The sequence below is a fragment of the Xyrauchen texanus genome, chromosome 34 (assembly GCF_025860055.1).
Source record: "Xyrauchen texanus isolate HMW12.3.18 chromosome 34, RBS_HiC_50CHRs, whole genome shotgun sequence".
NCBI lineage: Eukaryota > Metazoa > Chordata > Actinopteri > Cypriniformes > Catostomidae > Xyrauchen > Xyrauchen texanus.
This window is the reverse complement of record NC_068309.1, coordinates 12,740,728-12,757,780: the sequence shown is the minus strand read 5'-3', so window position 1 is coordinate 12,757,780 and position 17,053 is coordinate 12,740,728. Positions and strand designations below refer to the sequence as shown.

Here is a 17,053-nt window from a genome sequence, read left to right as displayed (position 1 = left end):
TGATGACAGCTGATAAAATCTCAAGCATGTTTATTAGGTTTTAACAATATCTTGCTTAGAAAAGCCGTTTGGCATTATATAATTATATATAATTTGCATCATATATATAATTATATATATATATATATATATATATACATATATATATTCAAATTTGAATACCAAAACATTAGAAAACTGATGCAAATTAAGACAGTAATAATACAGAATTAAAAACAGAAAAAAAGAAAACACCTAATAAATTTCAAAATGGTCCCAATACAGTTTTAATATACAAGTATCTTAAAAAAAAAAAAAAGCAAAGAGATAAAACAAATAAGGCAACAGATAGGAATGAAATATAAATAACCTTACATTATGTACATAAGGGTGCATGAAAAGAAAAAGTGGAAAGGGGACTCAAAAGAGGAAAGTTTTTAGGATTTATGGAACGTAAATAAGCAGGCGCTCTAAAGGTGTAACATTTAGATATTATCCAATCAAAGCTTTTGTTTAAAAGGAAAGAAAATACTAAGAAGGTGTTTGGAGAAAAAAAAAAAATCTCTTCTTATACCACATTTATTCATTCTTATAAGAGCAGGTCGAATCTTAATCTATTTCTCATTGAGCACAGCGTGACATTGAACAGGGGCCTCCAGGCACGTGACTTCCCTTCTTAATCAAAGGAGCATTGCTATCTCACTCTCCGTAGATTAATGGAATAGTACACACAAAAATGAAAATTCTGTTATTGTTTATTCACCCAAAACATATTTAGATGTAAAATGAGTCTCTTTTGTAGAACACAAACAAAGACATTTTAAGAATATTGACACTGCTTTATTGTGTTTCCACATAATAAAAGTGCATGACTGACCCACTGCTGTCCAGGTCAAAAATGAACCACCATCCACTTCCATTGAATGGAAAAGAGCAGCAAAACCATTCTGCTAAACTTAAAAAAACATGTTTGACTTTGTTACTACAGAATTTTCATTTTATGGTGAAAATGTATCCCTTCGGTGTGGAGAACTGACTAGAAGACTTCCTACAGGATACAGGATTGTGGGTTCAAGAGATTACATTGATTAAATAATGGGAATAATTGACGAAGAATTGAAAAATAGCTTTATAACCTGGCACACTACAAACAAAGAGCCATATCAGGGTTAAGAAGCAATTAAGCACATCATTTGGGTTTCAGTACAGATTATCATATGCCATTTGGGACACAGCTGTGAATCGGCAACAATATTTCCCAAATATATGTTGAGTGCGTCAGGTTGGGATTGTGAGAGCATTGGCTACAAAAGAACGGACCGGGACATGCTTCAAGCTACAAAAACGTATCGAGGCACTTTCCCAGCCGTACCTCTAAAGAAGGATCCAGCCTCGGAGAGGCTGGTATTGGCACAGTGTCTCATGAAATAGGGGTTAGTGTGGCATTAAGTATATCACAGCAGTAAAACACAAAACTTGTATTCATATAAATCGCATGCACACGCGATTGTTAAGCGAATTTTTCAGCATTTCCTGGAATATACAGTACTGTGCAAAAGTCTTAAGGTAAAGGCACATCAGATGTTTCACAAAATTATTTGTCTTATGATGGTTATTTATATCTGCTACATTAGAGTCAATAGGACATATAAATGTTAGACTTCCAAACATTACTTTTGCAAATAGAAAAAAATTAGAATAGAAGAACAGGAAGCCCTGCAACAGATGCCATAGCCCCCACAAAGCCCCCCCCCCCACTGAACATCGTGACAGTCTGAGATTACATAAAGAGACAGAAGCAATTGACAGCCTAAATAGATAGAAGAACTGTGGTGAATTCTCCAAGAATCTTGGAACATCATATCTACCAACAACCAAGATAAACTGTGTCCAGGTGTACCTAGGAGAATTGGTGCAGTTTTAAAGGCAAAGGTGGTCATACCGAAATTGATTTAGCTTTTTTACGTTTACTGGACTTTGTATAGCATTAAGTGATAAATGAAAACTATTTGTCATTATTTTTATTATTTATCTCACTATGCAACAATTTTCACAAGTACCTAAAACATTTGCACAGTACTGTATTTTAAGATGAACCCATTAAAGCCTATAAAATGGACCTACTTTGCTCCTTTTAGCTGTAACACGCCCTTTTCTCTTTGATCCTTAAAATCATGGATTTTAAATAATATAAAAAATACTTTAAAAGATCCATCAAGATCCCTGTTAATCTGGAATGACTGATAGGTGACTATTTTAGAGTGAAACCCATTGGGTTTACATACACTTATGATCGATTACATACATTTCATAAGACAAGGCAGTGTGGACCAAGGGCTAAACCTTTTCAAAACATTAGATAACATAAACCAGGTGGTAACTGTAACATTAACCAGCCACATTGCAAAACTTACAAGGAATAATTTAAGAATTCTTTCCAATAACAATCAATCAGCTTTACACATTTAAGCTGAATCACATAGCATATCTGTCTAATGATCAATCGAATGGGATGTGATCCATTTGTGACACTTCCCCTTTAAGGTAAAACACATCCAACAGTTGAGACCACTTGAATGCCAAGACATTAATGGGTATCTGTTCTATCTGTTTTGCAAGCCACAGGCTTGGAGAAGTTGCTAATGAAAGTATCACTTTTTAAAGTATCTTGCATATTGACTTAACTGGCTCAGTGGAGCTGAAGGGGCTCATTGACTTAAGCACAGCGGCTGAAGTCCTTTACATGGGCAGGAACAGATGATCAGGTGATCATTTCTAGAATAACCTTTGCACACTGTACCTTAGAAGAATTTTGAGGAAAATGACCCCCAGTGATCCTACGAGGCAGTCAACAGAGGAAGGAAATGTAACTGCCTACACGTTAGTATTGTCAAGTACAATCGTTAAGGCCAATCAACAGATGTCCGGGCAAGCAAACACGTCATTTCCTTGGTTACAATCGCAAATACAAAAGGTGCTGTTAAGAGTAATCAAGAAAGGTAGAAAAAAAAAAAAATAAAAAAAAAAATCAAGCATTGCATAAAACTTCAATACAAAGCAAGCAAAGCCTTATGGGCAGAAATAGATCACATCTTGGATAGTAAAAAGGGGAAGTGCAAAAAGCACAAAATATTACACAATAGTCGGAGGACAAACTATCTTTCCTCTAAGACCATGTATCCACAAAATGTAAACCCTCAAGACTTCTTTAAAGGGATAGTTCTGCCAAAAATGAAAAATGCCATCATTTACTCACATTCATACTGTTTCAAACTTGTATTACTAATTTTATTCTGTGGAACACAAATGATGATGTCAAGTAAAATGTTAGGGACTGACAGGCTCTGTCACCATTCACTTTCATTGGATATTTTTTCCATACAAGGAAAGTAAAATGTGACAGTTCACAGAAGTCATACAGTTTGGAATTTTTCAGTTTTGAGAGAACTATCCCTTTCCAATAAGTTTAATTGTGTCTTTAATCGACTTCTATCCTCGTCTAGTCTGAACCAAAACAGAACACTGACATAAGCTAAGTTGGGTCTGACACATTGTAAAAAAATGGATCCAACAAAGTTGCACAGTTCACAATACACACGTCTCAGTCGCAACATCTTCAAAAGGATGTTTAAGGTGTATTCTAAAGGATGCGAACTAAAGAAAGAACACCTGTTAAAATATACACCATATCTGATGCATTGAGAGATGACATCATCCAATCCACCAATCAAAATGTCATAATTGTCATTCCAGTGAACACAATTTAAAAGCACAGTGAAGTAAAATAACAGCATGTCTCTATTACTGCATTTCTGTGAATGCAAGTGCTTGCAGTATTGTGTTTTCTGACACTGATGAGTAACATTACTATTGGTCATTTCTGATCCCTACTGAGAAAAATTAAAAAACTTAAGCTGGCTTGCTGGTTATAGTTGGTCTCCCACACTGGCCACATTTTTCTAGTGCCCAAAATCCCGCTAAAACCAGTCCGATCAGAACAGCTAAGACAGCAAACAATCTTAGGTTTGTTTAAGCTGATTTTTAGCAGTGCTACATCATACACTACATAGCTACAGGCAACAGCAAAAGTTGTATTGAGCTGCTATTCAAATAAGTTTCAGTCACTGAACTGCAGAAAAAGGTGGAAATAATTTCTTGTAAAAACACCAGTGAAAAAGCAACCTCATCTTGCCACATGCTACTGCTCTATCGCATCTTTACAGCGGCGTTTTCAAAAATGTACATTTTCATATACCAGAGAAAACTATATTTGAAAGGTCACTCTAAAACTGCAACAGAACAGCTTCTTAAAAAAAATAAAAAAAATAAGAGCATATTTACAAAGAGAAATGGGTATGGGCCATATTAACAAGAGCAATATTACAAAATATTTAAGAAGGCATCTCTAATGGTGTTTTCTTTGTTTGTTTTTTTCTCCATCTTCATCACCAATGATTTTCATCTCATCCTTGTTGGTCAAAGGATTTCCATTCCCTTTTGCTTTGTGCTGGCAGTCTGTCTCTTTCCCCAGTTGAGTATTTTTGTGGTGTTTGTGTGAGTGTAGATGCGAGTGCATATCCTCTGTGAGGCTGGGAGTGTCTGTCCAATCCTCTTTCAGCTGGCCGTGGCTTTACTTAAAGTTGGCATAGTCAGAAAAGGCATCAATATATTCCTGGACCACTTTGTAGCAGAACTCATACTGCTCCTGTGAAGAAAAAAAAGAGAAAAAGGAGTGATATCATTGCATGTTTTATGCCTTTTTTATAAAGAATTGTTTAAACAAGATGGATTTATGCATGATGCTACAGTATGTGGTTGCTGGGGCATTCTGAGAGGTTTAAAGTGCGTTGCTATGTGGTTGCTAGGGTGTTCGGAGTGGTTTAAAGTATGTGCTGCTATGTGGCTGCTAGGGCCTTCTGAGAGGTTTTTAGTTTGTTACTATGCAGTTGCTAGGGTGTTGTGAGAGGTTTGAAGATATATACCGACTCCCCACTTCAATGTACAGGAAAGTCTATGGGATTTTTTTCACCTGTTTTATCATCTGCAAAACGAAAATCATAAGTTTGACCTCTTAGAAAACTAACAGCACACCTCCCCTCGTTAGGTTATATATTCGAGTTATCATTCATATGTTAGTTACAGGAGTAAGTTAGTTGAGTTTTATACTTAAGGTTAGGGGTTTATAACAACCCAAAATAATAATATACCTCTAATAATTTCACACAGCAAACAATCTTCCAAATCGCTTTAGTAGAGTAATTGCTCTCAGTAATTTGCCTTTCAGTTTAAATCAGTTGGTCAACACAGTATTGTAATCAACAATATTTTCTCACCAGTGTCTGCACCATGTGCGGTCTCTGTAGTCTTAGACTCTTCACCGTCTGAAAAACGTCCAGAATGCCCTCTGCCTTCACCCGCTCCAGAACCGTGCTCAGAGCACAGAACGTCCCTGTACGCCCGGCACCGGCACTGTTAACACACACACACACACACACACACGCAAAAGCATCAATTACCCAACACTTCATGGATATGAGTCAGTTGCCTGCATTCCTTTCCCAGGGCAAAGCATCTTAATTGGCTGATCTTGAATTCCCAGTGAACTCTGTCACCGTTTCATCATTAGCTGGTGTTGAGTGGTAATGATGAGCAGGTTTAGGTGGAGTAACACCAAGCATCTATGGATGTAGGCAGTCTTCCAGGATTGCAAAACCACTATATCTTACTCAACTTTTCATAAATGTAAAACTTGGCAAGCTAAAAGTTGTCTTTCCGGTCCTCCACGAAGATTTGAAGAAATAGTTAGACTGAATAACTTATTTTGTAATAAGCTAAAGTACGGTAGTGTACAATGCTGTATTGACGGTGTTAATAATATATACTTCTACATATAAACACACACCAACCACTTTATTAGGGACACCTGTACACCTACATATTCATGTGATTATCTAATCAGCCATTTGTGTGGCAGCAGTGCAATGTGTACAATCATGCATATACGGGTCAGGATAGGGTAAAGATTGGGCGAGGAGGAGGCAGGAACCGGCAGAACAGTCAACGTAACTTTAATTACAGAAATTCAACTTAAAACAACCTAAAACAAAGACGCGCACACAAACATAAAGTGGTCGTGTCTCTCTCTCTCAAACTGGCGTCTCTGGATCCCCTTTATCTCGCTCTCCTACTGATCAGCTGACTCTGCGCCGGCTGTGCACCCTCACGGCCCGGCCACACCCTCCTCCTTGTCAAACTCCTCCCCTGCCCAATTCAGGCCTGTATGCCATCCAGACTGACCAACTCCCCCCATCTCTGGAGGGGAAACGCAGCCCTTACGGCTGTTCTGCCAGACGGTGGTCCACCCCACCTCCTAGGAACCTGAAGGAGAGACGAGGGGAGGGGCGAGCAGGAGACACACAAAGAGAGAGCGAGAGAGAGAAAGAGAAAAACTTGCTTGCCAGTCCCCAGACACGCCGTTGCCTGATCCTCAACCACTCCTCCACCCTCTGACAGCCGCTCCCTCCCCAGGCAGAACGCAGCAAATCCCCGACCCCTGGTGGAGGGAATGGACCCTCCCCTTCCTGGCAGATGGCAGCGGTTCCTCTGACACCCGGTGGCGACGACTCCGTCCCCCGGCCATGGCAGATGGCAGTGGTTAAGACACAGCAACATCGCATCCCTCCACCTTCCCAGGTTTCGGCACCAATGTAACAATTCAAGGATGGGAAAGGAGGAAGCTGGGACTGGCTTGACAACACACGTAGACATTTATGAACTATAAAAAACTTTTCAGTGTCACAAACAAATGGTTTGCTTTTCAGCGGTCACCGACACACGCTTGGCACACAGTGTCACAACACACAGTGGATCGCACCCGGCTGCGTATGGGGTTGCGTAGCCGCAAACCAGTCAGAGTGCCCATGGTAACCCCTGTCCACCGATCGAAAGCACCTACAATGGGCACTTGAGCGTTGGAACAGGACATTGGAGCAGTGGAAAAATGAGTACTGTTTTCTTTTACATCACATGGACAACCGTGTATATCATTTACCTGTGAAGTGATGGCACCAGGATGCGCTGTGGAAAAACAAAAGGCCGGTGGAGGGAGTGTGATGCTCTGGGCAATGTTCTGCTGGGAAACCCTGGGTCCGGCCATTCATGTGGACATCAATTTAACACGTGCCACCCACCTAAACATCGTTGCAGACCAAATACAACCCTTCATGGCAATAGTATTCACTGATGGCAGTGGTCTCTTTCAGCTGGATAATGCGCCCAGCCACACATTATTCGAATGGTTTGAGGAACATGATGAAGAGTGTTGCCCTAGCCTACGAATTACCCAGATCTCAATCTTATTGAGCATCTATGGGATGTGCTGGAGCAACAAGTCTGATCCACGGTGGCTCCACCTTGCAACTTACAGGACTTAAAGGATCTGCAGCTAATGTCTTGGTGTCAGATACCACAGCACACCTTCATAGGGCTTGTAGAGTCCATGCCTCGGCAGGTCAGTGCTGTTTTGGTGGCACGCGGAGGACCAACAGCATATTAGGCAGGTGGTAATGTTATGGCTCATCAGTGTATGTGTGTGTGTATATATAATACACACACACACACACAGATCAGCCACAACATTAAAACCACCTGCCTAATATTGTGTAGGTACCCCTTGTTCCGCCAAGTCAGAGCCAACCCGCATCTCAGAAAAGAACTCTGAGATGCTATTCTTCTCACCACAATTTTACAGAGCAGTTATCAGAGTTACCATAGACTTTGTCAGTTCGAACCAGTCTGGCCATTCTCAGTTGACCTCTCTCATCAACAAGGCATTTCCGCCCACAAAACTGCTGCTCACTGGATGTTTTTTTGTTTGTTTTTTGGCACCATTTGGAGTAAATTCTAGAGACTGTTGTGTGTGAAAATCCCAGGAAATCAGAAGTTACAGAAATACACAAACCAGCCCATCTGACACCAACAATCATGCCATGGTCCAAATCGCTGAGATAAATCTTTTTTTCCCATTCTGATGGTTGATGTGAACATTAACTGAAGCTCCTGACCAGTGCCATGCACTGCTGCCACATGATTGGCTGATTAGATAATCGCATGGATGATTCCTGGTGCCAGACGGGATAGTTTGAGTATTTCTGTAACTGCTGATTGAGTGTATTAACAATTCTCTCTAGATTTAGCACACAGTCTGACAGTTTACATCAGCGCTACTCAACACAAGGCCGGCCCGCGTGAGTGTTACTCAACACGGTGCAAACTAGGGATGTGTACGAGTAGTCGAATATTTGAATATTCTTTCTGCAATAATTATTAGAATAATAAAAATACTATTCAAATTTCGCTAAGTTTTGCTTTGCTGGCCATATATACAGTGAGATGCATGTTAAATCCTGAACACACAAACTAAAACTGCCAGTTATAACAGAATGCACTGGGTGGCACTGTTGAGTGTGGACACAAGTTGATCACACATGTTGAGCAAACTGTTCTGTCAGTACATTCAGTTGGGACACCAGAAAAGCAGGTTATTGTGAGAATGTGGCTTACTGTGAGAAAGCTGGTGTTCCTGTTTAAATGTACTGGATATGCAGTGTACACTATACTCTCATATATGTGCAGCTTGTCAGAAAGCAGCATCCCCATAGCAACGTATTCCCGCGACACTTCTGAAAACAACAAACATGGCATCCGAGAAAGACTATGCTAGCTGAGGTAAGGGATATCCCATCATTTAAACTAAATGAGTATAGTTTACGTTTTTTCTCAACAAAAACATGACATGAGATACAATATAAACATAACTATTATATGAGTGTTTATACTCGTCCTGTATGTGTATATACATACACTCACCTAAAGGATTATTAGGAACACCTGTTCAATTTCTCATTAATGCAATTATCTAATCAACCAATCACATGGCAGTTGCTTCAATGCATTTAGGGGTGTGGTCCTGGTCAAGACAATCTCCTGAACTCCAAACTGAATGTCAGAATGGGAAAGAAAGGTGATTTAAGCAATTTTGAGCGTGGCATGGATGTTGGTGCCAGACGGGCCGGTCTGAGTATTTCACAATCTGCTCAGTTACTGGGATTTTCACGCACAACCATTTCTAGAGTTTACAAAGAATGGTGTGAAAAGGAAAAAAATCCAGTATTCGGCAGTCCTGTGGGCGAAAATGCCTTGTTGATGCTAGAGGTCAGAGGAAAATGGGCCGACTGATTCAAGCTGATAGAAGAGCAACTTTGCCTGAAATAACCACTCGTTACAACCGAGGTATGCAGCAAAGCATTTGTGAAGCCACAACACGCACAACCTTGAGGCGGATGGGCTACAACAGCAGAAGACCTCACCGGGTACCACTCATCTCCACTACAAATAGGAAAAAGAGGCTACAATTTGCAAGAGCTCACCAAAATTGGACAGTTGAAGACTGGAAAAATGTTGCCTGGTCTGATGAGTCTCGATTTCTGTTGAGACCTTCAGATGGTAGAGTCAGAATTTGGTGTAAACAGAATGAGAACATGGATACATCATGCCTTGTTACCACTGTGCAGGCTGGTGGTGGTGGTGTAATGGTGTGGGGGATGTTTTCTTGGCACACTTTAGGCCCCTTAGTGCCAATTGGGCATCGTTTAAATGCCACGGCCTACCTGAGCATAGTTTCTGACCATGTCCATCCCTTTATTGCCACCATGTACCCATCCTCTGATGGCTACTTCCAGCAGGATAATGCACCATGTCACAAAGCTCGAATCATTTCAAATTGGTTTCTTGAACATGACAATGAGTTCACTGTACTAAAATGGCCCCCACAGTCACCAGATCTCAACCCAATAGAGCATCTTTGGGATGTGGTGGAACGGGAGCTTCGTGCCCTGGATGTGCATCCCACAAATCTCCATCAACTGCAAGATGCTATCCTATCAATATGGGCCAACATTTCTAAAGAATGCTTTCAGCACCTTGTTGAATCAATGCCACGTAGAATTAAGGCAGTTCTGAAGGCGAAAGGGGGTCAAACACAGTATTAGTATGGTGTTCCTAATAATCCTTTAGGTGAGTGTATATATATATATTAATAAACACACAGGACATGATATAAGCTTGTTTTTTTTTTAATGGCTAAAGAAATAACTTTACAATGTCTCTTTCTCATTAATGAACTTCATTTCAATAATTTAATATTCGTTTTTAAGAGCTTAAATATTCGAATACCAAATTATTGATAAATACACATCCCTAGCGCAAACATGTCCACTTTCTTGAACAGCTCAGAGATATGTACTTGTCATGACAACAGTATTTACAGGAAAAAATAACAGTTTTTCCTGTAGTGACAGCAATAAGACACCTTCACGAGAATTCTTTTTAGTGATCTGCTTCAGCCCAAAACACTAAGCTAGATGAACAAATCTTTATAAGTAGGTCACTGAAGGACTTTTGGTGCTTAATTTGGATATATCGATCTTGTTTCAGAACACCACTCTGGTGTATGTAATGTTGAACACTCATGGTGTGTTTGTAAGTTGACGGTCACAGTGTCAACAGAACTGATCTATATCATAAAATCTAACCGTTATACACCTTAAACCAAAAATTAAAATTCTCTCGTCATTTCCTCACCCTCATGCCATCCCAGATGTGTATGATTTTATTTGTTCTGCAGAACAAAAATGAAGATTTTTTTTGAAGAATATCTCAGCTCAAGTGAATGGTGGCCAGAACTTTGAAGTTCCAAAAAGCACATAAAGGCAGCATTAAAGTAATCCATAAGACTCCAGTAGTCAAATCTATATCTAAAAAAGAGATATGAAAGGTGTGGGTGAGAAACAGATCAATATTTAAGTCGCTTTATTACTATAAATCTTCACGTTCACATATGGATGTCACACGTGGCACCTGTAAAGTGGATATTTATAGTAAAAAAGCTATGGACTTAAATATTGATCTGTCTCTCATCCACAGAGTGGAGATATTTTTTTTCTAAATAATCATAATTTGTCTTCAGCAGAAGAAATAATGTTATACACATCTGGGATGGCATGAGGGTGAGGAAATGACGAGAGAATTTTCATTTTTAGGTGAACTATCCGGTTAACTAACATTCCAACATTCTTTCTTTAAAAATCGTATAATTTTACAGTTGTAGTCAGAAGTTTACATACACTTAGGTTGAAGTGATTAAAACTCATTTTTTAAAACTCATGGAGGCATGAGGACTGCTGATGTGGCCAGGGCAATAAATTGCAATGTCTGTACTGTGAGACGCCTTACGACAGCGCTATAGGCAGTGGCAGACAACGTGTAACAACACCTGCACAGGATCGGTAGATCCGAATATCACACCTGCAGGACAGGTACATGATGGCAACAACAACTGCCCGAGTTACACCAGGAACGCACAATCCCTCCATCAGTGCTCAGACTGTCCGCAATAGGCTGAGAGAGGGCTTGTAAGCCTGTTGTAAGGCAGGTCCTTACCAGACATCACCTATGGGCACAAACCCACCTTCGCTGGACCAGACAGGACTGGCAAAAAGTGCTCTTCACTGAGGAGTTGCGGTTTTGTCTCACCAGGGGTGATGATCGGACTTGCAGGCAATTTCAAAGCTGTGCGTTACAGGGTAGACATCCTCCTCCCTCATGTGAAACCCTTCCTGCAGGCTCATCCTGACATGACCCTCCAGCATGACAATGCCAAGAGCCATACTGCTCGTTCTGTACGTGACTTCCTGCAAGACAGGAATGTCAGTGTTCTGTCATGGCCCATTGAGCACATCTGGGACCTTTTGGAGCAGAGGGTGAGCGCTAGGGCCATTCCCCCCAGAAATGTCTGGGATCTTGCAAGTGCCTTGGTGGAAGAGTGGGGTAACATCTCACAGCAAGAACTAGCAATACTGGTGCAGTCCATGAGGAGGAGATGCACTGCAGTACTTAATGCAGCTGGTGGCCACACCAGATACTGACTGTTGCTTTGCGGCCCCTTACCTTTCCGAAGTAGCCCTAGATTACATTAACATAATTTTTGGCTTGCTGCTTTACTCATGTGTTTATTGAGCTTGTCTCATTCATACCTACACATGCATGCTAAAACATTAAACATGATGTCTCCGGTGGGGTTTTGGGTTTCAGGCTCCTGATTGGTTGCAAAAGGAGTTGTGGCTTACCTGCAGTGCACAGTGATTGGGTGGTTTCCAGACTGCTGCTGCTGTTTCTGAACCGCAGCGATAATATTGATCATGCCCTTCCCATCTGTGGGGATGCCCACCTCTGGCCAGCCGTGGAAATGAAACTGCCTTACCGCGCGAGACTTATTTTCCTGCAGGGAGAAAGGACAAGCAGAATGCACAGAAATGCATCAGAGATATTTTGTAACATTTTTAAATACAATACTAAGGACTCTTATGTAATAATTAAAAATACATGTATTATTAAAGTTTATATATACAACAGGGTTCAAATGTCATTTAAATACATTTATAAATCTTTTGGAAGATGCTCTGGAGTGGACTCACTCTGTTATTGGTGACGAGAAGGTCCCTAACAGTGTAGCTCTCACTTTCCTCCTCTCTCTTTAATTCAATGGACATGTCCCCACAAGTCATCGCACCATCACTAGGCCAGTACTGAGTACACTTCTCCTACAGAAGTGAAGAATATTTATGCTCTAAACAGCTGCAAACAGGAAGCAGGTGAACACATCAGAGGCAGTCCTCTTTTCTACCTGTCCTCTCTCCTCCAGTTCAGTCAACATAACAATAGAACAGCTCCTCCACTCCCAGATCATCCTCCAGAAGTCCTCGGTGGTGTGCTGTAGGGGCCCCTGACACGCCATGTATGAGTCCTTTTGCCTGTAGCCCTACATATACATACACACACATATTATGGGCCGTTCACACAGGAAGCTTTCTTGTGTTCCAAGACAGACATCCTTGGTCATTACGGCACATTTAGCTAATTTTTCTGCATTCAAAATTTTGACATGCAGTGCCGCGGATCAGTGGCAGCTTTAAACAATGGCCCAATCAGACAAATATAGTGCAGGATATGCATTTTCCAACGCTCAAGCATATTGCGTGTGCACAACTGTTAGCAACAGTCTATGAAAGTTATTACGTCTATAAACGCCTTCTATTTGATTCAACTGCACTCAGTCATGCTGTTTTTAATGCAAGAATGCAAACACAGCCCCTAACTGTCTGTGTCTAAGAAGGCATATCACTTATGCCAAAATAGGCATTAGTTCATCAGTATTGTTATCTTCAAGATTGCATTGTGAGTCTGATTTCCATTACAGCAGCTGTGATGTTTTCCTCTGCTGACAATCATTCGATAAAGTGATACAGCCACCCAAAAAGGAGGAATTGGGCATTTAGCCAATGCTAAGATAATACACTCTCATTGAAGATCTGCTAATAAAATGAATAATCTTAAAATGGAGACAGACACATGTTCACTATCTCAACATTGGCGTCCGTTTAACATCATGGCTGAAAAATGCATGTCTAAACCACTGCAAAACCAATGAAGGAGCACGCTGTGTGGTCTCTCAACGGAGCGTGGAATACTGCAGCGTTATCTCCAGGGTTTATTGAGTGGTGTTTTTGTAATCTGGAATAACCGTTGGCTGAGGTCAGAGGGGTTTTTACTCACGTCTATAAAAGAGGCGTTAATGTAGTCTGTGTTCTCCTCCCCTCGTTTTACAGGGATGATCACTCTATTAAACTCATCTGGGAGAAACAGGGATGAAACTAGGTTTAGAAGGATAAAAGTACAAGCACATAAAACTAGGCAGCTCAGTTTGGTTGCAGTATTTATTTCAGCAGAGATTATGTCACGTTTGCCTGAGTGAATACACAACGCACATGGAATGATTTGCAAAACACGATTCTTCTTCATGTTGGCAGGCAGGTTCCCTGTTCTCATCTTGTCATTCTGGATTTTTATGGAGGTGAGTTTCTGTAAGAGACAGAGAAAAAATTATAATTAATTAAAAATCAGAAAAACCCAAACATCGAATACAATTCTAAATAATATAACAGTTTAATACAGTGATACTCAAATCTTTATTGGCCAAGTATTGTATTAATATTAACCATATCATCAAGTGAAAGGTGAATTTGCACCAAAAAATCCATATAGCTTGGAAGCATTTTCAACTCTCTTTTAAAAGCTGATAAAGCTATTTATTTTGCAATCTTATCTATGCACATATATTGTTAGTTGCATTTTATTATTTGTATTTAGCATCATTGGTAACACTTTACAACAAGGTTCCATTTGTTAACATTAGTTAAAAGCATTATTCATCATGAACATAAACAGCATTTATTCATTTTTGCTAATGTTAGTTAATACAAATATAATTGTTCATTGTTAGTTCATAGTTCATTTACTAATGTTAACATAGAACTTTTGATTAAAAAAATGTATTACTGTGTTGAAATTAACATTAACGAATATTAATAAATGAGGTAAAAGTTGTTCATTGTTAGTTCATGTTAACTAATGATAACAAATGGAACCTTATTGTAAAGTGTCATCACATTATTTGCATCTGTCAAAACAGACCTGTGACCCACAAGTAGAGAACCACTTGTTTAATGCATAATATAACAAAAAAAAAAAAAAAAAAACAGAAATGTGACAATAATGTGGAATTTATTTTGTCTATTAAATTATTGAAGTGTATATGGATGCTTGCATGATGGCAAATGGAGCCGTTGGAGAGGGTAAATATTTGGAACCACTTCCTTAATGCAAAAGTATTAAAAAAAGAAAAATGTATCAATGACGTGGCACTTATTTCTTTTGTCCAGATCTATATAATTATTCAAAATATATTACAAATGCAATTCACAAAACGCAATACAAACACAAATTCGATAAGAACAAACATTTGGCAGCATTATTTTGGGAACACAAGGGAATTTATTAGGCTTATTCATTTTGATTATAATTGTCTTTACATTTATTATTGTCTTTAGTTCTTAATCTGTAGGCTATTAGTAATTTTCAACTGTGTTGATGGATGCTTGCGTAATGGCAAATGGAGTCGTTGGAGATGGTAAATGTTTGGATTTGGGGAGGTGGTTAAATAAGAAGTTTTTATCACTTCCGTTATTTTATTGCTTTTTTTTGTTTGTTTAGTTTAAAGTGCAATTTGAATTTAGAAACAAATGTTGCATAAGGTTGTCGAAACAAAGCCAAGACGAATGCTTGCCGCAATCAAAGCTAAAGGCGGTCCAACAAAATATTAGAGAATGCTTTTTTTTTGGCCAGGCAGTGCAGTTAGTCATTTTGTTGTCGTGACAAAAACAAAAAAAAACAGAGAAGATCCCTCTAGCCCCTTTAGACTGTTTGCGATTTTTTTTTTTTATCATTATTTTGTATTAAATAAATATCAAGATTTTTTAACATTTTATGAAAAGTCACGTTTTGGTCAGGTCAATTGGTGTAACCCATGATAAAACTTTTTTGATAAAACTATTCTTGACTCAAAACTTCATGATACATGTAAAAAAAAAAAAAAAAAGATTTCACCTAAAAAAAAAAATGCAGAAAAACTTTTTGAAATTAATAATTAGGTTGCGTAAACATGTATTCAAGGTACAATTTTTTCAATACTTATTACTTGGTTACACCATACAACATTTAAAAAAGTCAAAAAAAAAAAAAATTTCTCAACTGTTTTCTAAAAATGTTGAGAACAAAACGGACTAAAAAATTACATTCCTATGAACTTGACACGGTTTAACTTGATTTTTAAAAGATTTCTAATTTGTATCACCTCAGACAACCTTATTTGTCAATGACCCAAATATAGAAAGAAAGAAAATTATTTTTAGTGGCTGCATACAAAATGGCCTCCATCTTAATATCTGTTGACATTTTGAGATCACACATATTCCCAAGACCATATGGGACTGTGTTTCACCTCCCCCAAATTGATCGTCTGACCAGATAATGTAGGAGGAAAAAAAACAAAAACAAAAAAAATGGAAAGATGGTGATAAAAGACTAAAGACCATTAAAGACTCAATCTGGCACTACTGGAACAATAAGACTTGTAAGTCATGCCTGATGAAGCTGAGATTTTCAGAGGTGAAACATAAGCGGGAGAACAAAAGGTCAGGTGAGTAGTCTATCAAAGTAGAGCTGATAACTTTAGTCTACCTTAAACTCTGCCTCCAGGCCACCACAGCCAGCCCCAGGTAAAGGAGCGTAAAGTTTTGCCAGGTGAGACTCCAAAGACGTCACTTCCAACTCTGTGTCTCCATACAGGTAGTGCTCTAGCATGGCTTGGAATATGAACACATATTGCATCTGTACGGAAAGAGGGAGGGTGTTAGTGTCATGAGTTAAGATGTTCAAGTATGTTAAACTATTACTTTAAAGGGCCCATGAAATCAACACCAAAGTTTTGTGGCTTTTAGTTCATATCTATTTGCTTTGAGATCATCTATATGCCAATATACTTTTAGCAGATCTATGCCTTTATGAATGTCTTATGTCTTTTCCATCTAGGACAACGGACCAAAAATACTGATGACTCATCTAGCACTTATGGGCGTATCCCATATGTTTTTTTTGTTTAAATTGAATACTCTTAAGAATTTGAAAATCCTATCAATAACACCATCTACTGACTAGCAACAGCTAGTAGTAAATCATGGCTCATAGAAGTAATGACTATTGGTTAATTGAAAAAAACATGTCAATATGCACAAACTTCCTTTTTCAATGGGAAATACATTAACACAGGAAGGAAAATGATGCCCATCAAGTCATTTTATGGGGTCTTTAAGTTTAGAGATGGTTTTTCTGAACTCACGTCGGTTTGGACCATCTGGCAGCGCTGAGCTCTGATCCGTGTGACAAACCCAAAGACATCGACTTTCTTCTCCGCTCCCATCATGTCCAGCATAGCGTCTATTACGATGAAGGTCCCCGTTCTGCCCACACCAGCACTGAGTCAAACAGAAGAGAATCAGTTACCGCATATAAGAGAGTATACACACACTACACAGATACTAACTGGCATTATACAAACACC

General features: G+C 39.2%; 1 protein-coding gene across 1 annotated transcript in view; it reads right to left on the bottom strand.

Annotated features, from left to right (window-relative positions):
- Positions 1-17,053, bottom strand: part of ptpra (protein tyrosine phosphatase receptor type A) — a 60,494-nt gene continuing 43,441 nt past the window's right edge. Inside the window, exons 14-22 of the mRNA XM_052104171.1 lie at positions 16,832-16,967; positions 16,174-16,323; positions 13,863-13,956; positions 13,651-13,727; positions 12,722-12,856; positions 12,513-12,638; positions 12,165-12,316; positions 5,313-5,448; positions 1-4,684 (exon numbers count right to left, since the gene is read on the bottom strand). Of these exons, the coding sequence (XP_051960131.1) occupies positions 4,610-4,684; positions 5,313-5,448; positions 12,165-12,316; positions 12,513-12,638; positions 12,722-12,856; positions 13,651-13,727; positions 13,863-13,956; positions 16,174-16,323; positions 16,832-16,967 (1,081 nt within the window). The 3' untranslated portion in view covers positions 1-4,609. The remainder of the gene's footprint in view (positions 4,685-5,312; positions 5,449-12,164; positions 12,317-12,512; positions 12,639-12,721; positions 12,857-13,650; positions 13,728-13,862; positions 13,957-16,173; positions 16,324-16,831; positions 16,968-17,053) is intronic.